Raw genomic sequence first — 26,023 nt, 5'->3', positions numbered from 1 at the left:
TCTTTTCAGTCTTACAGGTGAACTGACTTTGCAGCTGATTTTAGGGAAAACCTAGTACAAAGTAAAGTTGTAACCAGATTCCTGTTTTGGAATTCAGTGTGTTGAACTTTATAAGAGTTAGCAGTAGACCCAAGTTCTGACACGTTTCCTCTTATCATAGACTTAAATATTCACGCTGGGGGTTAGTTAAGATTGTGTAGCATTTCTGCTCAGAATTAAGTCTTTGTAAGAATTGTCTTGTTTCTACTGTAGATATTTACCTACATACCTAAATTTTATTGCTTCTTTAGTTAAATGAAATGAGTATTGTCTTAGATGCTTGAATGGTGTCATTTGTTATTACTGCTGCTTATAGCAAACCTGCACTTTTGTGTGAAAAGTGAGCAAGTCTGGTTTCTGTTGAACACATAACTATCATTATGTTAAATATTCCTTAATACTCTACACTCAGTCATTGCTGTTGGATTGTCACAAAGGTTGTGGAGTTTTTTCCTCTTCTATTCTCACAAGTGGGATTTGTAGTTTCTGAATTTACACTGTACTAAAGTTAAATGCCAATTTTGTCACATCTACGTCATTATAAAAATTAGCATAGACCAATTGTCCTGAAGTTGATATTTATTGCATAGCAGAGTATTTGATTATTTTATTTTAAGTCAAATTAATTTCAATTGGTCCTGCTTTTCCTTTCACTTTTTGGTTGATAGGCTGCAGTCTATGGCTTTTGGTTTTCTCATCAAAAAGTATCAGTTCTTGCCGTTCTCAGGAGTTATGCTTGGGCTCAGTTAAGTTTTGTGGTTCTGTCTAAAGCTGATGGAAATTACTGCTTGAAATCTATTCATAGAAAATCTAACTTTCTTCAGTTTCTTTTCTGTACCCCATCTCATCCACTGATATTTTGGATGTTTAATAATACCAAAATCTGGAGCATGACTGTTTTTCTGTGTACCACATGCTGAGTGCTTAAGGCAAGGGGTCAGTCATCAATGTTTGCTGTTCATTGTCGCCGTTCACCGCTCAGCATCACAAAGTGCTGATTCAGGTCCTTGTTAGAACTGATGAGAGTGGATGATGCAACGTTAAATTAGCTCATTATTTCTTCTCAAATTTGTAAGAAGCAGCTGTCCCGGTGTTCAAGTTTCTCCCAAGTGACAGTAGTCATAATCAGTAGCATCTCCTTTCTTCATTGAGGTCTCTTGGAAGGATGTGAAAGCCCAGAATTTCAGGATCTGCAAGATACAGTGTCTGTGCATTTCCTGCTTGCTTCTTGTGGGAGCTGGCTTTTCACATGCAAGGCAATGTCTGCAAGCCACTAGCAGTTAGAAGACACCGAATGTTCAGGAGACATGAGATATTTGTGACTTCCTGGGAAATGTTAGTCTTCTCTTAAAAATGAGATCTAGCTGCGGAGACCTGAGTGTTCATCACCAGGTATGGCAGAATAATTTGCTGTATCCTGAACTAAAAGTTAGAGGTTCCACTTGCATTAAACACAACAGCAAGTTTCTGTTTCAAGGGAAACACAGGTAATGTATCAAATACTGCTGAGTTCATACCCTGTTGCTGTTATGGCCAGCTGGAGTGTTACACTGTTCTGTCCTGCCTGGTTATCAGAAACCTTGAAATTTCACCAATTTATTTTACCTTTCATCTTCTACCTTGATTGAGTCATATGATGTAATTTAGAAATATTTTATTTATAGGTAAGACTACATGAAAGAAAAATTACCTTATCCTTGGATTAATTAGTATGGTTTTGTTTTGCTATTAAAAATAAATGTATTCTTGTCTGACTTTTATCTAGTTAAAACTTTCATCTAATTCAAATCTCAGCCATTGAATCTTGCCAGCACTCAGTCTGCAAATTTTGGGAACCTTTTACTATTAAAAATCCTTCAAAGTACTTCTGTTTTTTAAGCTGATTTAAAAAATATATTTACTGGCAGTCACATTTTGTAGAGTGTAAAATAATTTCTTTATAAAAAAATCCCTGACTCTTCATAACTAGCTACATTCTGTTAAAAACACATGGTAGCACTAGCTGTTAATACATTTATGTAACATAGTGTGTTAATAGAACATTTTTTTCTATGCTCTCGTATTTGCATTCTAGTTCTGATTTTCTTTGCTTGCTAAACTTCCTTTGCTAAGTTCCTCTCCTTCCATCCATGCTGTACCCTCAGCATGGATGGAAGCAACTCATGGTCTTGAACTTTTCTCTCTGTGGGTTGAGGCCCATTTCTGTCAGAGAGCACCTTTCTGTCTATAACCTGTAGGGAGCACTGGCAAGCACTCTGCTTCAGAGGCTATGAGCAGGGGAGAACAACCTTTTTTAGTGTGCAGGAGGTAAAAGAACTGAGCCAGGAGCTGACCATTTCCAGATTGCACTGAAAGAACCCCTTTTTCTTCTCTTGTATCCCTTCTTAATTAAAGGCAAAGGAGTGAAGTGCTAGAGATTAAAAAAAAAAAAATAAAAGAAATCCTCTTGAACTATTATTCAAAAATTTCAATTAACCATAGTCATCAAACTTGTCTTAAAAAAAAAAAAAAAAAAAAGAACACAATTCTCAGTGGACATGCCCATACAGAACTTAATTGCCATATATGGCACACACCTCAGTACTGAATTCTCCAGTTAGATGTTGCAGATACTTACTTGCACGTGGAATGCCCTGAGTGGATGTTTATGAAAGTTATGAGAGCCTTGATGAGCTGTCTTCAAGAAGCATGAACAGCTTATTAAACAAAGAGAGAAGTCAACAGTAATATCTAAGAACTGAGAAGTCAACAGTAATACCTAAGGTTGAGCGGGGAGGGAGTGTCTTTTCATTGCCCTCGTATGGACAGAAATCAAAAGGTTCTTAGCACTGTGGGTGCATGTACTGCTAATACAGAGACTGAGCAATGCCAGATGCTACAAATTCCAGTGATAGGATTTCTGTGCCCTTCAAGAGAAGATGCAAAGGTCAGAAAAAACTAGATTTATCTACAGTATTCTATTCATTTTTCATCAGCTGTTAAGAGGTGGAATCCTAGTTTTCAATTAAGAGTTCTAAACTGATGAAATATCCATGTCATTAACATTTAAGTCAACATGTTTTCAGTTTTGACTTGAAAAACCAATGTTTTTGTATAATGTTCAGTTAGAGGAGTTTGAAAAAGTACCTAATATTTAAGAACTGTATGTTTGTGTCTACATTTATTGAAATGTAACACATGTAAATCACTATGTTTTAGTTCTTTATCTGAGCAGTAATATCCTTATAGTGCATCATAGCAGTCAGTCCTAATAGTTTCTAGTTGTTCTCTGAGCTAGTACAGTGCCTTTCCATTCTTTCTCATAAGGAGTGAGACTTAATGCTGCCCAGTCAGCTTTCCTAAAAGTCAGTGGCCTCATGCCTTGAATAAAGCCTGGTGAGTCAGCTTTGCAAACCCTTACAAACACAATTTGAAATGTCTTGCTATTTTGCAAATGAGGGCTGTTACTATACCTGTCAATTAGGGTACCCCTCTGGCTGCTCCAAACTGATAGGATTGAAGGGATTGTGAGGGTGGAATTGGATCCTAATAATAATTTATTAATTGGAATTAAAAAGACTGAAAAGGTGTTTTGAGATAGCTTTACTAGTACTTGTCTCAGGTGTGGGTATATTAGAAGGGCAAAGAACACCAGATTGTTGTGGTATGTTCTGCCTGCCTGATTCACTCTTTCTCTAGAAAAAGAAAGGAAGAAAAGGAAAACAAACTTTAAAAATTGTGAAATGAATGCAATGAGGACAGTGCTCTGTTTATAATTTTCAGTTATTTGAACATAAATTGTAAATGTTTTAGTGAAGCTGCATTTTCCCCATTTCTACTTCAAAGTTACCTGCAGCTGGACAAAGAAAATGAAGTATTAATGAGATAAATTTCTTAGAGAAAACTTAGGTGAACCTCTTCTGCTGTATAAGGTCTGTGTCTTATCCTAACATAAAAAAGTCTCTAATGCTAGAGCTAGTTTTGAATGTCATCTGCTCACCCCCAAGTTGAGTGTGTGATTCCTGTGAAACTATTTAAAAAGTAGCAGCAACTCTGTAGTTTCATTGGAAGTATGTATTCACTACCTGGTAAAGTCAAAGAGCCTTTCCTTCTTTGCTGTTGCATGTTCCCTTGTTCCCATTCAGAGCAATGTTTTCTGTCAGGAGTATTTTTTCACTCATTTCTCCTTTCCCTTTTTGTCTATAATTAGTGTGTACACTGCAGTGGAATGTTCCTACTTCTCCGTTAGCTTTATCTGTATACAGTTCTTCACTAAGCAATCTTTTAACAACATCTGTGTTCTTTCACTGCTTTTTCAGCCTTTAACTCCTATTTTATTGCTACAATGACTATTTTCTGTTACCTCCTTTTTACTTACACATAATTCTTTCTTTAATACTGTGATTATTGTGTTTGTGCTCACCATATTGTTTTGACTTTAAATTTCTCATTTTATGATTCCTGTAAATATCAGTGAGATAGTTCTAGCTATGGTATCTGACTGGGATACTCCCACTTTTTGTTTTCCTTAGATTCGTACTTCACAAGTGAAGTGTTTTGTGTGTGTGCATTCTTGTGAAAGCTCATTTTCCTTCTGGTGATTGTTAATATATTTTCTTGAATATCAGAGATGCTCTGCCTAATCTTCAGGTTTTGTCCCATTAGTATAATTTTCCAATTTGACTGGTATGCTCAATGCATCTTCTTTAGATAAGGAATTAATATGGAAAATGCAAATGAGATAAAATTAAGATTTCAAAGCAGTTCCTGTTCTATTGGGGTAAAAGTTGTGTGTAACTCCAAATAATATTTATTTTGCTCACTCTATGCAATGTAGTGCTTTGAGAAGGAGGGACATACCGAGAAGGGCCTGAAAATAATAAACCCCCTCAATTTACTGTGAGTATGTTTTTCTGCTGTATGTATTCTCCTTATGGAACCAGATTATTTCTTCCTGGACTGAAGATCTTTCTCACAGATTCCCTCTGTAGCATGGAAAAAAGAAGAGTAGAAAATAGGATTCACACTGCTCCAGAAGGGGCCTCGTTCCCATTTCGCTTTCAGCCGCTCTGCTGCAGGAAGGTTGGGCCTGAGCTCATAATGTTCATCAGTGTTGGAGCAGGTTTCCCCAGAGCCTTGGGCAGGGCTGCTTTCCTGAGTAGAGCTGTCCTTAGGGAGAGGATTAAACAGAAGGGGCAGCATTGGCAAAAATCATATGTACAGGACAGCCACTATTTCTTCACAATTTCCATTTTATTTTCCTGTGAGTATGGCCACAGTATCTAAAACTGTTTTCCAGTTTCCTGGAGAAACCATAAGTTAATGATCAGTGCTGTCTTTAAGGAGAATGAAGTAGTGTAATGGGATAAGGTGGAAATAGAAGGAATTACAGGGAAGGACCCACAAGAATCAAGTCCAACTCCTGGCCCTGCACAGCACCATCCCTAAGTCACACCCTGTGCCCAAGAGCATTGTCCAACACTCCTTGAACTCTGCCAGGCTCAGTGCTGTGACCACTTCATTGAGGAGCCTGTGCCCAGCCACCCCTGGGGGGAAGAACCATTTTTCCTAATATCTGCCCTAAAGCAAAAGGAGATAATTCTGTTTCTTGATCATATAGGAAAAGAGCAGGTACAAAGCTGTAGAAGTGGTTCTGTGGGCTTGACAATTATTTTACAGTGCTTCATCCACAGCTTTCTTAAATAGTTTGCAAATCCCAACAATGAAATGTCTGGGTAAGGCTATGCTGGTGTGTGCCCAGCTGCACTGCCCAGTGTTGTGAGAGGAGGACAGAGCTGGGGGAATAAATTGGGGATATTTATGCTGTGTGCTGAGGTAGTAGGGAAATGGCGCTAGTGCAGAAGAGGAAAGGCTTGTTCTGTAGTCTGTGAACTACTTCATTGAAGGCAGGACAGAACAATATGCTTGTCTGTGTACTTTGCCTTTTATAAACGGGAAAACTTCTGGGTAGTGAGGTGCAAACCTGCCTGGGGTTTGGCAATCAGGAGGGAAATCCGAAGCTAAAGCTTAACTAGAATTCCTCACTCGACGGTGTGTTTAGAAAAATGCTTAAGATATTTGTTGTGGTACTGAGTTAAAGCAAGATAAATGATGTCACTTAATATATAGAAGCACTGACACTAGAGTCTGTAGTGTGGCTCATTTGTTATTTGTGATTTTTTGTATTTACAGGAGAGTTGGGTGCTGGGGGGATTTGAACCATAGGTTGTTGCTGAGAGAAGAATATTTATTGCAAATGAACTAAAATTACAGGCAAAAAATTAAAGTACTCTAGGGGGAAAATAATAATTCTAGTGTGCCAGATACTCAGTATTAAACATGTTTAATATTCAGTTTAGTCTCATATGACATGTTTATGACCAATGTGTATGCCCCAACAAAGGCACTGCTTAAAAATATATTCACTAATTAGTTTTCGTGCAAGAAGGAGAGAGAGCCCTTATATTCCTCTTCCACATCGACAGCACAATTTGCTCTTCGACAGAGGAAGATGCAAAATGATTTCAAGTGTGCCAGGTTTGGGTTTCTCCAGGAGTCGTACACTTAAAATCAGCAGAAGGGAGGGAGGGGAGTTACTCTGTTATCATCAAGCGCTGCTAATGTAGCCCGGGTGCCACGTGACTGCAGAAAAGGCTATTATCTCAATGAAAAGGAAACTGCTTTTTAGAGCAGCAACAGAACAGAAGCAGGAGGAATTTTCGAGTACTCCACCATGCTGGATTGTCAAAGGGGGATCTCTCTGATCAGCAGTTAGGGAAGGATTAGCGTGGCCAGTTTGTCAGCTGTCATTAGAAGCAGATGACAGAGATGATAAGCTGCTGTGTGCGCACGTCCTCACTCAGCATGTGCTTTGGTTTACATCAAGACATAACACAGGTTTGGGATAATGGAGAGCTGATATTTTTAAAGCTGTAAATTTACTGGTAATCGTCTGGATTTTTTTTCTTTTTCTTTTTTATTTCTTTTTTTCTTTTTTTGTCTTTTTTTTTTTTTCTCTCCTCCTATTTTTACTAAAAAAACCCAGTGTGATGAGTGGGGGATTTATGTACATCTTGATCTGAAGACGCAGAAAAACTAATAAGATCTGCCTTCATCTGCAAGGGCTGGAAGACGACAAGGTGTGTTTCTGAAGTGCTGTGACTTCATTGTTAGTGCTTTCTCTTTGCACGTATGTGTGCTCCTGTGTGCATCATAGGTGTCTGATCTTGGGGGTGCAGGGGGGCTAGGAGATGTTGGTTTGGGGGTGTGGGAGGTACAGCTAATTTCTGTTTGAGAAAGAGAGTTTAAAGATAATGTTTCTAATTAACAATTGCAAAGAAAGAATGTAAATCCGAGTCTGCAGTTTCTGTTGTTCCCCTCCCCCGTTTTAATGGCTACAGGTGTACTTGTGGTTGCCTGTGACAGTTTTATGGGTTTATAAGGCTAAATATATCTTCGTGCACAGGAAATATTTTTGTAAGCAAGTTTTCTGGCATCCAGAATAATACACAAACCCATCTATATTTTCCCAGTGTCAAGAGGAGGTGGAGCCTGAGAGTGTCTTTTTCATTGCAGTAATTACTATTCAATATTCAGTAATTTATATGCACATGAGGAAAGTACAAAGTATGTCAGCTTTATTTTTGCAGTAAAGCTTTCTTTTTCTGACGAAGAGCTTGAGTAGACAAAACACACTGAAATATTGGTAGTTGTTATGTAACTTTCTCTATAATCTTAATAGTTTTCTTTACAAGTACACGCTCTTGTAAACAGAATGACATTCAGTTAATCTTCAGACCTCGTATTTATCTCATGGTTATGCATGATGATGTCATTAAATATCTCTGCAGTATTTACCTTTCTTTTAACCTTGGGAGGACAGCATTTAATATTGCAGATTAACTAACTAATAATCCCCCTCAAAAAGGTTATTGGTAGTTACTTGTAGTAAAGTGAAGGCAGTATGCTCTCTCCCCTGCTTGGGAAGTTATTGCAGGCTTGTTGACTTTATTTTCCTCTCGTACACAGCATTAAGCCCAGCATTTCTCCTTAAATCACAGCAGTAATACTAATCCTGGACCACAAAAAAAGAAGCTAAAATTAAGTGTTTAGATTTGTATAGGAGTGCTGGTTGTAATTTCTTCAGAAAGTTAAGGGCAGGGTTGAGAGGATGCATATGATCAGTCATTACTGCAGTGCACTGGCAGTTTGCTAAAAGTGTGTTTTCCCAGATTCATACTGAAATAGTGGTGGTGACTATCATGCGTAGAATCAGTTTAATAATTAACTAAATGCATACAGGAAATGCCTTAGTTTATTTTATTTAGAACTTTGAAAAACTCATGCTACTTTGAGATAGGAGGGAGAAAGGAAAATATTATTGTTTTTTAAATTAATGTAGTTGGTGTTTGAAGAGACTTTATTTCATACTGTGAGGGCAGAGCCAGAAACGTAAACAAGTTTGCGCTATTTATTTGCTTGTTCTCTTTTGTCTTGGTTTGATTATTTTAATTGCAGCATAGTAACATTTTGGTACAGAGGCCTGGGGCAGGCGGTGCCATGGCGTGGAGGCTTGAGAGCCTGTCACGTTCACGGCACCAAATGTCGAAGCCACAAGAACAATGAAACTTCCTCTCTGCTTCTTGTGTTTTCTTCCTTTATTTCATTACAGAAGATCTAACCTGATAGTGGGGACTGAGTAGTGCTTTCTGATATGTTGGCACCTGTGTTTTGTAGAAAAATAAATTTTTGCTGCTGGTACAGTCATTTTGATTTCCCTGATGCCTTTTAGGATGTATTAAGGGGGGAAATTTGGAACAAAATCAACCTTTTGTGCAGACTGTGTTCTTCGGGTGGCTTTGTGTTCTCACAAAACTCAAGTTGGGATGTTTTCTTTCGTAAGTGGTTTCTTACAGAATTATTGTATCTAGCATATATAAAACTATCTTTGACCAGAGTAATTTTGTTTGCCCACTTTTCAGAATTGTGTGTACTTCTGTAGTCAGCAGGTTTACACTGGTAATGTTCAAAAGGTGTTGCTCTTTTTTTTTTTTTTCCTGTTTTGTTGTCATTTCTGTAAGGGAAATTTCTTGTACAAGGAAGGAGGGAAGGTGACTGCATTGCAAAATATACCAATGTTTTTTTTTACTCCAGAGTTCTTAGAACAATTTTTAATAATAAATGTTGTTGGGAAGTCAACTGTCTGGTTAGATTTTATAAAGACATTTTATTTATTTATTTAGGCTAGTTATAGAAAAGAATGAGGGAAGGTATGAAAACAACCTTGATTCTCAGAATCTACTTTATTAAATAGAATAAGTTTGTTAGCACATTAATACATAATAGCCCCATAATTATAGTAAGAAAGCTGAGTTAAGGACTGAGGACTGGATCTACAAGCCAAGCTGTTGGAGCTGAGTAAATGAGAAGGGTGTTTGTAAGTTGATAATCACTGTACTTGTGAGGAAATCCCGATGGAGTCATTTTACTGCCTGCATTCCTCCTTAGCTTCTCTTGCTGCTTACGTTCATCTGTGGCAAGCCTAGAAGGATGCCTGAATTGCACTAAAAATTATGATTAACAGGTAAAGGTTTGGTCTCTGGAGGTGAGGTGTAAGATGTGAAAGCCTGGTCTTCCAGAAGTGGGCTGGTCTCAGTACCCAGGAGCGATCCCTGCGTGGTTGCCCTGATAGCTGAAGGGCACAGTGGGGCCCTGGGGAGGGCTGGCTGGGTGGTGAGGATACAGAGCATAAGGAACAGTGCAGGAATTGGACAAAAATTGTGAATGAAGACTCAACCCAAAAGTTTATGATAAATGCATTGAATTTGCAGTGTGTGTTATACCTGAATATCCTCTTTGCTGCTTCCATTTAATTTTCTCCTATGCACGCTGTCCCTAAACAAACTTCATCAGGATGCTGTACTGCTGTGATTTTCCATTCCTGATAGCATAGGCTGTTGTGATTGAGCAACACCAGAGTCTCATGAAGAAACTTCTCTTAGAACTGCTTGGAATACAATTATTTTTGGTCCTTTTCCTGAAGTTTTGCCAGGTAATCAGTCCAAGTAGTTATAAATGTGTGTTATTTTTTGCTTTTGGGCTGTGTATTGCAGACTTCTGGTCAGCTCCTTCTATGAATATAGTGGGTGTTCCTCTCTTCAGTAATTATATTCCATTACAATCCAAAATTAAAAATACTTGGAGTAGACATTGATTCTTTCTTAGCACTTGTGATTCTTAACCAGAAATTTCATTATTAACAAAATCTTAAACTTTCATTATTAAAAGAAATGAATTCCACTCTATTCTTACAAAGAGAATAAAATGGCTCATAATTAGCATTCAGCTTTAATAGTAGGGTAACCTTGTTGTCTTTGGGCCACAGGATACAAGCATAGCTTTTTCAGGCCCATGGAGTGATTTATGACCTACAAAAGAGAGAAATTACAGTTTGATATCTTCTTATAGTAGACTAGGAGGAGAATTGTAGCTTTGGTGAAGTCAGTGATAAAATTCTGATTTATTTCAGTTGAGTCATAGCATCCCCATAGAACTGTTCCTTTTTTTTACAGTGCCATTTCTGCTTTGGGGAGCTTATAGAGAGCTGTTGTAAAACTCGTAGGGCATTGCCTGTAAGCATTGTGGAAGCCAAAGGTATATATGGATTTAAGATGGAATTGGGCATCACTGAAGATAGGTTCAGAGGGAGGAGGAGGCACAGCAACACTACAGCTAAGCTTGTACCACTGATTGTCAGAGACAGAGGGCAGATATGGGGGGAAGGATCATCTACGGCTGCCTTGTACCTTCTTCCAAGACACCTGCTATAAGCTTCCATGACAGAGTAGTCACAAACGAAATGTTTCTTTTGGTTGACTCATGTAGCCATTTCTGTGAATATTTTCTTTGGTCACTGCCTGGATTCATATGTATGTGTGTGTATACATATAGACACACATGACTACAAAACTGGTGTTCATCAGATTTTGTTTCCTGGCATTTGACTAAGTAAAGCAACAACATTTTTGTGAGTTTAATGCTTTTAAGTGCTTTAAAATGACAATTAAACTTTTATCTTCTTCTGTTATTGCTGGTTGCATTTTTTTACTAAAGCAAATAAAATGAAGACGGACATGACATTTGAAGTTGTTAATAACTGTTACTCATGTTCACAGACCAGTTTTTGGACTCACGGATGTATTAAGAACATCAAGTTAATAATACTTTGTAAGTGTTAGCAAGACACTCATATGTGACTCTGGCATAATTTGGTGGCTTTAATTATTGAGCTTAGTAACAATGTGTATAGTTAGCACTCACAGTAGCTTTGCCAAAAGTCTAATGTCCATCTAGCATATATTTAAGTACAAAACTCTAATTCGGCATGTTGGGAGGTGATACAAATCTTTCATGCATATAGCTGTAGTCTCTCAAAAAGCATGTATTAAATTGGTTGCTCCTCAAACTTTAATAAGAGGAAAGCCTTTTCTACTTCCCAACTCTTATACTGCTGCTCCAGTGTGAATGGATGACACTGGCATGCATGCCAGTATCAGCAGGAAGCACCTGCTGAGGGGATCTACCTGTTCATACAAATACGGGATGGGACTAGAGGCCAGGCTCCCCATCTGGTCTCTCCCATAACATCCGGAACCACATCCTTGCTGCTAGGCAGCACCCCCTGGGACCAGGGTTCCAGCAAGCCATCATAGGCTGAGGAGGACACTGAGTGTTTTCCAGGACAGACACTCTAAATGCATTGCAGAGGCAGAGAGGATGGGTAAACTGTAACCTTGGGCACTGTACTGAACAGGATAATTTGGTATACAATTTAAAGAAGCGGTGCAGCATTCTGAACTTCTGAGGGGCACAGAGGACATCAAAGTAAAGTTCAATTCACTGCATAGACAGTTGTTAAAGTTACCATGACTGTGGCCATTTGTGGAGCTCAAATACCATTTGTTTAACTTGAGTATATGTTTGACTTCAGACTATTGTTAACTTGCAACCTTCAGGAACAAAGCAGGCTGAATTCTTGATTCTTAATTTGAAAATGTATTATTATACACTGTTAAATGTATGCTTGTGAAAGCATCTCAGTATTATAGAAGGAAGTGTGGAGTATGTATCTTGTACATATGTGTGCAGTGGATTATTCTTTCACCATGATAACAATATCAAAATGTGTAGAAATATTATAGATAATATTTAGATACACTTTCTCCAGCTCAGAGTTTTAATTAAGTACTTGGCATTCTATATAATGGTCTGAAATTTCAACATACTTCGTAGTAATGGGTGGTTAAGTAGAAAAGAAAGATAAACCCTCTTGGTACAGTAGGAATGTGAAAATTGAAAACATGAGTTCAATTTTTGCCGAGGTGCTAGAGAAGACATATAGAGTTGGAGCTACTGAAGTGCAAGAAAAGTTTCAGTAAGATTATGTGCTTTCAGTAACAGTATCTACTCTGGGGCTGAAGGAACATTATTTTGATGCCCAGGTTAGAGATATGGAAGGTGGCGTGCAACATAAGCATTTTTTGCTTAAGACTGAAGGTTGCACATCACATTGTACCTGAGTGTGCAGACACGCTAAGCTTGTCCTAGTGACCAGAAGGACCAGCACCTCTCTAGCTGTGTGAAGTCATTGGAACTCAGATTGGTAAATGAAAGAACTCAAATTCAGATATGATAGGTTTTATCTCTGTGTGTAGATCCTGTAACTCTAAATGCTATATACTGTATACACCTTGTGTGGAAACATGCTGTGTTTCTGTCTGGATTGCCCTCTACTTTTTACCTATACAAAACCATGTTTCCTGAGCTTTTTATCAATGGAATATGTTTTATCTAGTGCAATTAGACTGGTGTTTGACAGGCAGTTAACTGCAGTGAAATCCTAATGTAGGCAAGCCCACATTACAGGCATGTGTAAATGCCTTTGTTTATGTGATTGGTCATATTTTTCTCATTGCTAAGATAGGCATCTTGAAAATCACACCAAACTGTATAAGCTTTCTGGTGTTGTAAGTAATGTGTACATTTGTGTCAGTTACGAGATTAGAAAATGTTCATGGATTTGAGTTTTTCCACAGTGTCTTATGCTTTTGAGAGTTGCTCCATTTTTGCTGTCTCTTGAGTCTGATTTTCTCCTTGCTCTTTGGTGGTTTCTGGGGAGGAAGTTGGTGTGCGAGTTTAAGTGGACAAATAACAGTTTGGAAACTGAGATTGGCAGAGAAGATTCAGTAGGAGTCAAAATATGCTTAACTCACTGTTCCAGAAGTATCATCAACTGGAAATGAAAGCTGTTTAAATACAAATGTTCCCATAATATTATCCTTTTCTGTGTTGCTGGATTTGCTTCATTTATCACCTGTGCTATTCACAAAGTTTTATTTTAAATCACAGTAGATATGAATAGTAGGCTTCAAAATCAGTCTCATAAATTGTTAATAATTGTGAACTGCAAGAGAAAAATCTAGATTAAATAAACAACTTATGTGGGAACTTGGACTCCTTTTCCAGTGAAAATGCTTGCAGGCTTAGTATTTATTAAATGCATCATGTAAGGCTAAATTAATTTATAATAACTTTTGGTTTGGTTTAGTCTTTTAACTTAGCTACCTACCTAATGCAAACAAAAGGATGTAAGAGTGATGTATAGATATAGATATTCTGGCCTTGCATTTTGTTATTTAATTTGGTGTTTAAGGGGAAGTTTCTGTGATATTAACCTGCATTTTTTTGTCCTTGAGTATTAAGAATCACAAACAATTCTTGATAACTAGAGAAATAGAATCCCAGACCTGAAATTACAGTACAGAGTCTTGAAGGTTTTTTTAAGTAGTAACACCTGTCTCCTCTTTGATGATGTTTTGATGCAAACAGATCCTTTCCTCTTTAAAAGTAGAAATTAAGCAAACCTGTTGTATATTAAGAGAAAAAAAAAGAAAAAGGTACTTCCTTCTTCTGATATTTTTTCACTGTTGTTTTATTAGAGCCTGGTTTTGCTATTCCTGGGCATATTAGAGGTGCTGACGTAGCCTAATCCATAAGCAGCTGAGTGAGTGGCTCTGTTAAGAGCCTTAGCCTATGGGAATATAGAAGGTAGGAGCCAGCCTACAGAGCTTGGGTCAGTCTGGAGGGGTTTTGGCAAAGTCTCAAGCAGAATTGGGGGTTTCTTAAACCTGTGGGCTTGAGTAGCTAAGAAAAACCTCCTTCTCCGTCAAGACGTAGGTGGATTTTACAGAAAGTCATATTAAATCCCAGTCTGTAACACTGAACATTAATGTTAGCCATTTATTTGATTGTTACAGCATGTGTTAAAGAGCTGCTACCGCCCATTTGCAGCCTAATGTGTTTATTAGATGATCTTCCCAGTGGCATCTTGAAGTGTCTGTCAGGTAAAAAATTCATGAGCATTATTGGCTTTCAGGCTGCAAATGGAATATGTCGTCTTAGTTCTGTCTAATACACCACTCTAAAGCCATTACACAAGAGTGAGGGAAAAGATTGAGGAAGGAGCCTTCAGCTTAAAAATGTGAGTAGTAGGTGTTGAATCCAGTTTTCACTTTTTATACATGGACTCAATTCCAAGTAAATTATGTTTCTTTTCTTAGTTCCAGTTTGCGGAGTTGAAGAATAGAGTTTGCTAAATACCACCATAAATCTTGTTTTAATGTTACCTGTAATAGACTGTCTTTAAAATAGAAAGAATAGAAAAGATAGAAGAGGCTACAGGTGCATGTCAGATTTTAGTACAAATCCTTTAAAGGTGACTAGAGTCTTTCAGCTTGCTGCTATCACCTTTCTTTTAGAAGCTCTCTTTTTCCTTTTTGCTTTTTACTGTGTGACTATTGTAGTGTGTCTAAGGTTTCCAGCAGTTTTACCTATAGTAAAGGTGGTAGTGCTGTTTTGAGAAAGATGCATTTTTCCAGTTCTGAAATGAATCCAGTGAAAAAAGTTTATGTTTTTAATCTGAAGTTGCCATCACCAACCAAGGTATTGGACATCTTATTTATTTCGTCAGATTGGCATTGTTTTGTTTGGGGTTCCAGGTGTTTAGTGGTGAAGGACAGGAAGACATAAGTTGGTTGTAGAGGATGTGGCTTACTTATACCAGGGATTCAGGACGATGATTTAATATATTTCTTACCTTTCTTTTCTGTCTCTTGCTTAAATCTTATTTTACCAGACAATGCAGTCTTTTTTTCCCCCTGCTCCTTCTATTTCCCTTGATTTTTACCTCTTGGTTCTTTTATTAATTTTCAAACACTTATTCATGTCTGTCTGGATTTGTGGAAACTCCTGTGCTGAGCGAGTTTGCGTGTGCAAAGGCCGAGCCTCTGGGAGTGCGGTGTGGCACGCGGGGCAGGCAGGCTGCGTTCGCTGCCTGGGACTCCGCTGCCCTGGAGTGTGCTGGGAGCTAAAGTTCCTCCTGAGCTGCTGGGCTGACCAAGGAAAGGTTGGCTTTAGGCTCCAGTGCCCCCCCCCCCCCCCCCATTCCGATCTAGTATCTTATCCTGCCTCTGACAGCAGTTTCCTTTGGAGGCCTGGGAAAGTGGCTAGCAAGCGTTGCCTTCGCTGAAAAGGTTGCAGATTGCAGTATGCATCAATATTAAATATTTTCCAGTTCTGAAATGAATCCAGTGAAAAAAAGAGTTCATAAGCAGGAAAAAATGTGAAGAGTCAGAATTTGCATGTGACTTCCAGCTTTCCTCTGGCTTCTACCAGAATCAATGTTACACAGAACACATTTCTAATTTTGAAACTGAGATAGAAAGCTTTCTAGTCATGGCAACTTCACAGGAAAAAAAGGATGAACTATAATGGCTGTATGTCTGAGTAAACAACCACAGAATTATAAGCTGTTTTTTTCAGATTAGCTGTTAGAGAAAATTTTTTTGCCAAACTTTTCACTGACTTATGAAAGTATAGTTTTAGTCACTAATCAGTATTTTTCTGTTTGTTACTCAGTAAAACACTGATGTCAGTGTTTTACTGAGTAAAACATATTACTCTTCAATATGTATCAGTTGTATGTTCACTAGTTTCACCTCTTGGTTGGCTGGAGGGGTGGTAGTATAGTACTGCTACCTGATTGTCCACTATATGGTACTTTACCTTTTGTTTGCTACTTTTCAGGTTGAAATAGCAGCTTTGAAGGTGTAATCCTCACTTATTCTTTAACTGCATTTGTTAGGCTTATAATAAATCTGACAGTTTAACAGGCCTTGTTTGGAAGATGGCCTGCTCTGATAAGAGATAAAATGCACATTATCTTCTTCTGCATTGACTCTGGATGATTAACTGAATTCACTGGTGCTGAGGATCAGTGTTGGAAGGCTTGCTCTGCATGCCATGTTCCTTTGTGACATTTGAGGAGTTGAAGAACTGTAAAAATTCACACAAGTGATTTGTACTGGATATTTTCCTGTCTCCCACTTCATGGTGCCTCTGCTTTTCTTTCCCATTTGAAAGATGGATGTTTACTATTGCTTTATAATTAGGTTAAGCCTCTCTGTGTACTCCAACTTTAGCAGTTGCTGGTGGAGGATGTAAAGGAGGATGTGCCGTCACGACAAGAGCAGGGACTATTGTTTTATTACTGATAACAACAAAAACAAAACAACAAAAAGAAAAAAAAGAAAATAAAAAAGAATTTAAGCATATTTCAGGCTGTGTTGTTTCAGTCTCCCACATCTGATAGAAACTGGTTAGGTGTCAATGAATGTAGTTACTAATATGTACTATCCTAACATTTTCTAAATTTCATTTTTCAGTGTTTGTGATTTACATTTATCAATTGGAATAATTAGCCAGTGGGTTGTTTTGTTTTTGTTGGTTTTTTTTTACAAGTATTTGGCATGCTTTGGCTGCTGGTAGTGAAATGGAAAGAGAAGGAAAATGCATTTCTGATCTTAAATATAAATAGGAAAAAAGTATTAAGTTTCCTGACATGTCCTGTTGGTACAGGTCATCAGTAGGAGAGTAAAATTAGTTCTTTGGATATTTTTAGTAACAATATATCTGATTCTCTAATTATCTCCTTCCTTGTAGGAAAACGCTACAGTGAGTGTATTTATATTTCCATTGCTCTATTGCTCACTTATGCCCAGTGGAATTAAAGCTTGAGTAGTATCTTAGTCAGCATTAGAAGTTCAGCTCTTAGTTATTGTTGTAGTTTTGGTGTTTTGTTGGGGTAGGACACATGGAAAAAAACACAATTTAGAATAGAAGAATATGGTACCACCACTGAAGGCAAAATACCAATAACTTTCAGTCTCTGACTTGTCATTCTGCTCATAGTGTCTTTAGCTTTGAATTGTCATGTTTCCTGGAAAAATTTAGACTTCAAATGTGGGACTTCTGTGTTTTCTGAGCTGAGAAGTTCTATGAGTAGTTCAGGAGCCTAGGAATATCTAAAAGTGCATTAAAAATTCTTAAGCTCTCCTGTTAAAATATTAAATGATATAATGTTATGAATGTTTGTGTAGTATAAAACTATTGGTAATAATTAATAACCAAGACATTTTGATTCAGATAAACTAGTATGTATTGAGGAAGTTAAGGCAGAAACCAAAAAATGTAATATGCAATTTAGCTGCTTCAGGCTACAGATATTTATTTCTGTGTCTAAATTTCATCTATCAATTCAATAAAATTTTATGACATTTTCTGTTTCTTGCTTGGAAATTTCCCAGAACCCTACTCCTTGGTACTCTATGTGCCCAAAAGGACTTTCTTTAAAAAAAATGTGGTTTTAGTTTCTTGCTTGTGCCACATGCAATTGGTAGAGGTACCCAAAATTTTTCAAGTTCTTCATCTAGTGGTATGCATTGGTCTTGATTGTGAATTAGCTCCTAGTAAAATATGTGAAACAGCTGCTTTATTTTTAAAAGACAAGATGAAACTGGAAGAGTCCTTGCCTCTTTGACTCATTAGAGTCATCACTGAGAAATGGGAGATGGAGCTTTGCTACCCTCCTCAGCCTAAAGGAGTTAAACCTCAATCCCTGTGTCTCCAGACAGTGTTAGAACTATTTACTCATGAGTTTAGTGGTACAGACCACATCCCTAAAGACTGTACACTGCAAGAGTTAATCAGTCTTGCCCTCTTTGCTTCATAAACATCCAGCTTTGGCAGGCAGGTAGCCTAGCCAAACCCAGGAGGCTGTCCTGCCTGCTGGGAAATACAGGATGAGAGCTCTCTCTGAAGAGGAAACTCTATCTCCGTCGCTCAGGTTCTGGCTGTTTTAGTTGGTAAGATAATGTTACACAAGAGTCTATCCACACCTTCTAAAAGTTGATTCTTCCTCATTTCTGCAAACTAGGGAATAGATTTTAGTTTCTGAATTCCAGAAGAATCTCTGACCTCTTAGATATCCCAGTCAGACCCTAAATACCTAATGTTTGGGGGCACATCTTTTTGATTTTAGTACTATGTGCTAGATACGATGAGTGACTTACATTTTAGCCTTTGAGATTTTTTAGATTGCTTCAGTATCATCTGTCTAGCTCTCCACTTTCCAAGACACCTATCTAGAGGATTTTACATTCTGCTCTGGAGCACAGTTGCCTACAAGACAAGAAAATGGCCTATAAAAATCTCTGAGGTATAGAACAAGATTTTGAATTAAAACATAAAGGAGAACAGAAAGCAAACATGGTAGTAGGTGGTAGGTTTCCAGAAATAAATTATGATGAGTGAGAAAGACATGGGTAACTCATTCTAAGAATAAACTGATAATGCTGCTGAGAAAAAGATGTAATAGCCTGTAAGTGCAAACAAAATAAAATAAATACATAAATTACTTGTTTAGTACTATTTGCTATGTTTAATAAGGAGAGAAGAAGGTGCTAGTTTTGTAATTATGATACTGCTTTTGTTCGCCTTAATTCAGAAGGATAAAGTTTAGAGTTTATGATGGGAGATGAGTTTTAATATGTCCTCCAAAGGCTGATACTGTGGGCCTCGTGGGATTCCTACAGAATAGCAGTAGTGTGAATGCAAGAAGAATTGATTGATGTGTTGGTGGAGCTATTGGTGAAACTTCGGTACCCACAAAAATAAAACTTTGAGGTAGGTCTGATAGAGTAGGTAGGAAAGTTGTCAGTAGGTTTCTGTGTGCTTTCTTGAGGAGGAAGGGGTTTTAGAGGGTGGTGTCCACCGTGAATGCTTACCTTCTTACTGCTTGGGAGGGAAGGGGAGTGAGAAGATGACAGTTGAGGGTTTGACATTATTTATGAATTGTTATGCTTGCTTTTCTCAAGAAAAATAGCTTGTTTACATTTCTCAGGTATTACTTGGAAAGCATAAGAAATGAAGGGATTCCCCAGCCTAATTGTTCTTCTGAACTTTAGAAGAACAACTCACCATCTGAGTCTGGATCAGAGGTCAGATCTTGAGAATGTACAGCTTTCATCATGCTGACGATTTTTTCTCACCTTGGTCAGTGAAAAATTTAGTCATTGAAACAGAGCTGCAAGGACAGTTCCAGCTCTCCACTGGCAAAGCTTCTGTTTAAATATTGTCAGTTTCCTTAATAGTATCTTGCACTTTCCTCAAATTGCATTGTTTCAAAGAAGTGCTTAGCTCCTCATCTATGAGTGTATATTGCTACTGCTGTGCTTGGATAAATTCAGATGTGTGTGTCTGCTGGGGCTAGAAGTCAGTGAGGACAGACAGCTGTAGGGGAGCAGCTGGGCTCAGGGTCAGGGTGTCAGACCAACTGGAGACTGCAGTTGATGTCTCATGCTCTGCAGGGTGGCTGGTGTTGGTGTGACTCTGCCACTGCCCTGCTGAGGCCACTGGGGGCTCTGCAGCCAGGACAGAATGGTGGAGCTTGTGATGGTGCATCTTCCCTTGGAGAGTTGTGTCTGCTCTGCCATGGAAAGTTCTTGCTCTGCTTACGGTGGGATCTTCTCAAAATAATACCAGTGTGTACGTAGATATGAGTGTGCTTGTACAGACTCAGTAGAGAAAAAGATAATCCAGCTATCTACAATCTGGTGCATTCATGTCAATGACCAGACGGAAGCTATATGTTACAGGCATGATACAGTCTTTCTCATGAAACTTGAACAGTATCTAGAAGAAGGGAAATGACTCCACTCTCTGCTCAAACTGGTTAAAAAAGTACTGAGATCAGCTTGGTTGGTCAGAGCATGGAGTCAGTAATACCAAGGTTGTGGGTTTGGTCCCGGTATGGGCCATTCACTTAAGAGTTGGACTCAGTGATCCATGTGGGTCCCTTCAAACTCAGAATATTCAGTGAAAAAAATACTTTCAGTAAAAAGAAAATTTTATTTTCTTTTAATATAGGGAAATGTTAGGTGGTGGTCAGTTCTGAATCTGAGATGGCTCCAACTCATTGTTCGCTTGCTCAGGTTTCAGTGAGTAACCTTTCTCAGCATTAACTGCTCAGACCTTAGTCTTTCAGCTCTTTCTGCCAGTATCTGAAATATCTTCACTCAGTTGGCTCATTGGGAAAACCAAGATTTCTACATCTGATTACCAACAAACAGGCTAGCAGCTAGATTTTTTAAAATATCAAAACAAAAAAGGGAAGGGGAATGTGTCTTTAACCCCTAGCAATTCCCTTATTAGGTTCAGTGCATGGTTGACCAGGCCAGCAGAGAGAAAGGAGATGGTGGGACAGAAATGAAGGGCATGAAGGAGGTGGTGAACTCCCTTGTTTTGATACCTGATTTCCACTTTATGCCAAAATGAAGTGGTCCTACAATTACAGGCTCCAGCTCTTATTTTAGTATGGTATGAGTCACCTCTTGGATACACTCACCTCCTTCATGCCCCTCATGCTTATTTTTCTGCTAATCCCAAACACTACAGGAGCTCTCTGAAATGTCTTTGCCATCATCCTCACAAAACTGGCAGCAACTAGGCAGATGCTGAGCTGGGGCTGCCACATCTTCCATGAATTTTTGATTGTTTACATCATCTCCCTATGTCCTTTGGTGATTTCTGCCTCCAGAATATTGGTACTTGTTGAGAAATATGTAATCGGAGGCAGGTGAGTTTCGAGTCCTTCTACAGGGCATAGGGAAACCAAAAGCTGGGAGCAGGGCAGGATTTCCACAGGCTGTTTATTGCACAAATTATAACCTTGTGTTCTTTTTCTACATTAGCTTGACCATTTATTCTCCTTATGAGGTAGATTATATGTACAAAATATTTATCAGTTCCTCAGCAATTTCTAGTGCTGACAGATGTGGTGGTGTGTTTTTGCCTTAAATTGATGTTTGTTCAATGTTCATTCATTTCCCTCTTCCCTAACCTCCTCCCCTCCAAGTCGTCAATCCTCCCTTTCCCTGCCCCTTTCCTTGGAACATTCCCTGTCACTCCTTCTGGTTCCCTCCCCTTCTTCCAGAGTGCTCCCTGTCCATTTAGTTACACTTGACACTCTATTTGTTACTTTGTGTTATTCCACTCCCCTATTTCCCTTTATAGGTTTATGATATTTTAGTCCCGCCTTAGATCCCGCCCCAGTTCTACCCTCATTGGTTATTGTTCCTACACCCCGCCTCCTGAGTTTCTGTATAAAATCTTCTGTTTGCCCTCCCAAGCTTGTCTTGGGGCTCAATTTTCTCCACCTAGTAACCCCACTCTGGAGCATCCCAAACCCCATGTTGCCTCCATCTGTCCCCACGCCAAACCATCAGATAACTGGCATCGCAGAGCTCGCAGGGGGACGGTCGCACCTCTCTTCCCTTGCTGCCCAGCATGCAACTGCTCGGAGCGTCGCGAGATGCAACAGACAGATAGATGCTCTGTTGCTACAGTTTTGTACATGTACTTTTGCAGGCATTATCTTCTGATTTTTAACTAAAGCTGCATGTGCTGCCTTTTCACGTAGCTGGGGCACGTGGTTTATTTCATGTTGTGTTTTTCTTTTTGCACGGCACCATGGCATCTCCTTTGTCTTTCATCATTCAACCTTGCAAATTTGCCATGAAAATTCAGCAACCCAGGCACAAAATACACTTAACTGTTCTTACATAACTGGTAATAATCAAAGAGATGATAATGCTTTACTTGCCCATTACAAATTTTCTTCTCAAGGAGTTTTGTGTAGCATTTGTAGGGTCATAAACACAGTGTTTTTATTGGTGTCTTTCAAACAATCTCTATTTCGAATGATTGATTTGACAAGTAAAATCATAGTTGAGCATGGAATGAGAAACTTGTAAATATGAACTGAAAACTCAAGACTTTTCCACCATAACCCTTTCTTGCACTTTCTTCCTTCTAGTTGCTGATATGTGTTCAAGATGAGTGGGATGGGAGAAAATACCTCTGACCCATCCAGAGCAGAGTCAAGAAAGCGCAAGGATCCCGATCAGGTTGGACCCAGGTTAGACCATTTACTTCTGGAAATATTGAGAGAATGAGTTAAAAAAAAGGTTACATGTGCTTCTGTTTTTCAGTTAGAAGATGACAAACAACATTCTTGCAAAGAGAAGTCAGTGCCAAACTACTTTATTGCAGTAATTCTGTGTTGTTGAGGGTTTGGGGTGGGGATGAGAACTATCTTCTTTTATTGTTATTTGTTTGTTTATTTTTGAATCCAATGTTGTGCCAAAATGCAGTATTTTGGTGACAATTTAGGAGAGATGTAAAAATGGTTTTTGGCATTCACTGCAAGAAGTCTTCAGTCACTCATTTTGTCATTCTGAGATTTTTTTTACCACCTCTGTTGTACATTATAATCTAGGTCTTGAAAAATATTTTCCAGCTTTAGGGCAGTTTTGTTACCAACACAAATGCATTTTAAAGCATAACCACTCATTCATCATTTCTTAAGACTGCCGTAAATTGACAAGGAGGCAGGGAGTACGGATTGTTCAGTGTAACTAGTTAAGCTGTTTTATTTTCTCATACACAATCACTATATAATACTCTTTGGATTCTCAATGCCATGTGGGATGGATACTTGTAAATATTCAAATCCTGCCCCACCCCATCCCCCCCAAAATAATCTTGTGTTTTCAATTTCTAATCCAAATCATCTTTTGAAACAAAAACATGACTGCTGGAAAAAAATAAGTAACATATTTTCTAATGCTCCTTTCCTTGTTCCAGAGGAAACCTTTTCTGTGTGAGAAACTTGTAAGTTATATTTTGGTAGTGAGAGAGGTGTTTTTGTTAAACTACTGTCAAACCTTTTAAATCATCTTTGAGCTGACCAGAAGGCAAGTAAACTAATATTAAAGACAGAATTTTTATAAACTCCTCTTTCAGCCCTAAAAGAAGCACTGAGAAACGCAATCGTGAGCAAGAGAATAAATACATTGAAGAGCTTGCAGAGCTGATTTTTGCAAATTTTAATGATATTGACAACTTTAACTTTAAACCTGACAAATGTGCAATCTTGAAAGAAACTGTGAAGCAAATTCGTCAGATAAAAGAACAAGGTAAGACGAATTATTTGATTTCAAATATTTTGTCTTGATTGCTATATTATTTTTGGCTAACCTGATAGTCTCTTCAGCTTTTCTTTAGCAAATTCCCATGTTTTTCATTAATCAGTAATGAATAATGCTGTACAGTCATGTGAATAGAGTGTCTTAAGTATAAGATTCAGTATTTTAAAAACAAGCTTCACTGAAAATTGTTTAGAGATAGAGAAAATCGATCAGTCTGATGTGTGTATCTAATGGAATTGAGATCACCTATGCTTTCACAAAAGTTAAACTAACAGATGGCTTTGGGGAAAAAACCCACATACTCTTACATGGATGATGAATCCATGCAAAAGAGAAATAGCCCAGGAGAGTGGGGTATGCAAGTGTTCTGCATACTCGTTTTGCTTTCTTTTGTTGGTATGAATAGATATTGTGGACTAAATTATCTGCGTCCTTTAAATGATGACATCATATCCTCAACTACAATAGATTTGAAACTATTCTAATCTCTAGATAGGGTCTTGTTATAAATGTAAACCACAGAACGTGACAGTTTTCTTCCTGTTCTTTGTCTAGAAGATTAGTTTTGTATTTCTTTTCTTTTGATATATTTCCTATTCAAAGAGAAAACCCAAATCTTTTAGAAACTTTAAATTTTTTGGAAGTGGGTTTTGTGGCGCAGGTCTGTCTAGGCAGGCATACTGCAGGTGTTTGGGGCAGATTCAAATTCTTAAAGTGGGTGCATATAATTTTTTTTTTAATGTAGAAGATTGATATCTCTTTGTGAATTGTGTTTAGAGTGATTCCTTTGATTTTCAAACACTTTAAACATCTTTCACTTTTTCACTTTTCTGTGGGAAAATAATTTTTCCTTTTCCATGCTGTGTGTGTAAAATTATAAAAGTGAAGACAGCATGTTTCATAATTTAGACATGTATTGGTCTACATATATAAGTAGATCTACAGTTTTAGCCATCAGTCTATTCAAAGCTAAATGGAAAGTGGAAAGAATCAGATGATGTCAGTTGCCTCCAAAATTCTGATTAATCTTAGGGAGTGTTCCTATTTCTCAGCTTGTTCTCCTCTTTTTGCTGTTAGGTTGCTGTGAATTTTAAAGTGGATATTCTAGTGATGTTACCATGCCCCTTATTAGAAGTATACTTGTTAACCTGGCACAGTGTCCATCATTGTTTTGAACCTTACTTTTGAGATATTCTTTTTCCCTTATTTTCTTCATCCTTTTCTCAAATGGATTTTTTTTTTTTTTTGCCATCACCAAGCAACACATACTCCTTATCTTTACCTGAGAAAAGGAAAAGGGCAAAAAAAACCTGTGTTTTCCTGTGAAGTGGGTGCACAGAGGAAAATCTGTTAGTCCACTTTGGTAATTCTGTTAGCAGTTCTAGAAAATCTAGTTTGAAAATCTGGCTCTAACTCATGGTAACTTTGTCAAATCAGGGTTTTATTGTTAGGACCAATATCACAACAATAGTTTTCATATTGTTATGACATATTCACACTCATCAGACCAGGTTATACGTAAACTATTGAAGTCATCAAGGGTCAGAATTGTGCCAAACATGCAGTTAGTTTTTTTAGGTCATAAAGTCTTAATGCAAAAACAACTGAATATGCAGTCCTAAAGACAGACTAAACTGCAATGAGCACTGTTTATTTCAACAAGTAGAAGTAGTTTGCAAACCTTGGGCAATAAAGACACTAAATTGCTCTTTTTAATGTTGGTTTGTTACACAAGGCTCTTCAGTTGAGGTCAGTTAGGTGTTCTGGTAACTGCGTATCCACATAAAGCTCACAGCTTGTACAGACTGACTTTAAGTCTCTAAGGGGCACTGCAAAACACTGAGACCTTCAAGGTGGTCATTAGTAGCATCTCAGAAGAAAGATCAGAATATTTGAAATTATTTCTTTGAGCTGATAAAGGTTTGATACCTGTTCCTATATAGAAGCTACTTCTCTTCATTGTAATAGCAAATTTAAAAGGCTTTTCCTTTTAAGAAAAATGTAAATGACAGCACACTCTGAAATGCAGTCTTATTTTGGAACAGGTATTTAATTAACAAAAATGTCTCACATATACTAAAAGTCTAAATTGCATAAACAGTACAATTACCTGTATGTCTGTTGAGTGCCACAAAAAACCTGACATAAACAATGCAAACAGTTTGGAGACCTAGTGAGGCTATTACTATTGCTCTCTCATGTTTTATAGGTAGTTTATCACCTCACGCTGGGAATCCTGCACTTAGATATACTCATCATTTAAATGTACTAACTTTTGGGTTGTTCCAAATCTTCCTGATTTGTCTTCCACTGTAAAGACCTGTTACAACACTTGACAAATATCAAAACTTGCATTATCTATTTCTAAAACAAAAGTCATTAAAATAATGCCATACTTGCATGAAGTGCCACGAGACTTAAGGTTAAAAATAATATTTTCTTACAGTTGTTTTTTTGACTTCTAGTGATAGGCAGAATACTTGTAGGACAAAACTAAATGAACATCTTGAAGATCTTCAGTAATTCTACACTGACATGGACAAATTAAGATGGCTTAGTGA

At 37.9% G+C, this 26,023-nt stretch overlaps 1 protein-coding gene across 3 annotated transcripts in view; it reads left to right on the top strand.

Annotated features, from left to right (window-relative positions):
* NCOA2 (nuclear receptor coactivator 2) overlaps positions 1-26,023 on the top strand; it is a 186,870-nt gene that overhangs the window by 91,824 nt on the left and 69,023 nt on the right. For 2 of the 3 annotated variants that reach the window (XM_030266319.4, XM_030266320.4), the window contains exons 4-5: positions 22,289-22,390; positions 23,278-23,450. In XM_030266319.4, coding sequence (XP_030122179.1) covers positions 22,308-22,390; positions 23,278-23,450 — 256 coding nt within the window. In that variant the 5' untranslated portion in view covers positions 22,289-22,307. Of the gene's footprint in view, positions 1-7,021; positions 7,158-22,288; positions 22,391-23,277; positions 23,451-26,023 lie in introns of those variants that run through there. The other variant, XM_030266321.4, reaches the window with a different exon arrangement.

This window comes from Taeniopygia guttata, chromosome 2 (genome assembly GCF_048771995.1).
Source record: "Taeniopygia guttata chromosome 2, bTaeGut7.mat, whole genome shotgun sequence".
NCBI classification, from domain to species: Eukaryota; Metazoa; Chordata; class Aves; order Passeriformes; family Estrildidae; genus Taeniopygia; species Taeniopygia guttata.
The sequence above is the reverse complement of the archived record's forward strand: the minus strand, read 5'-3'. Positions and strand labels throughout refer to the sequence as shown.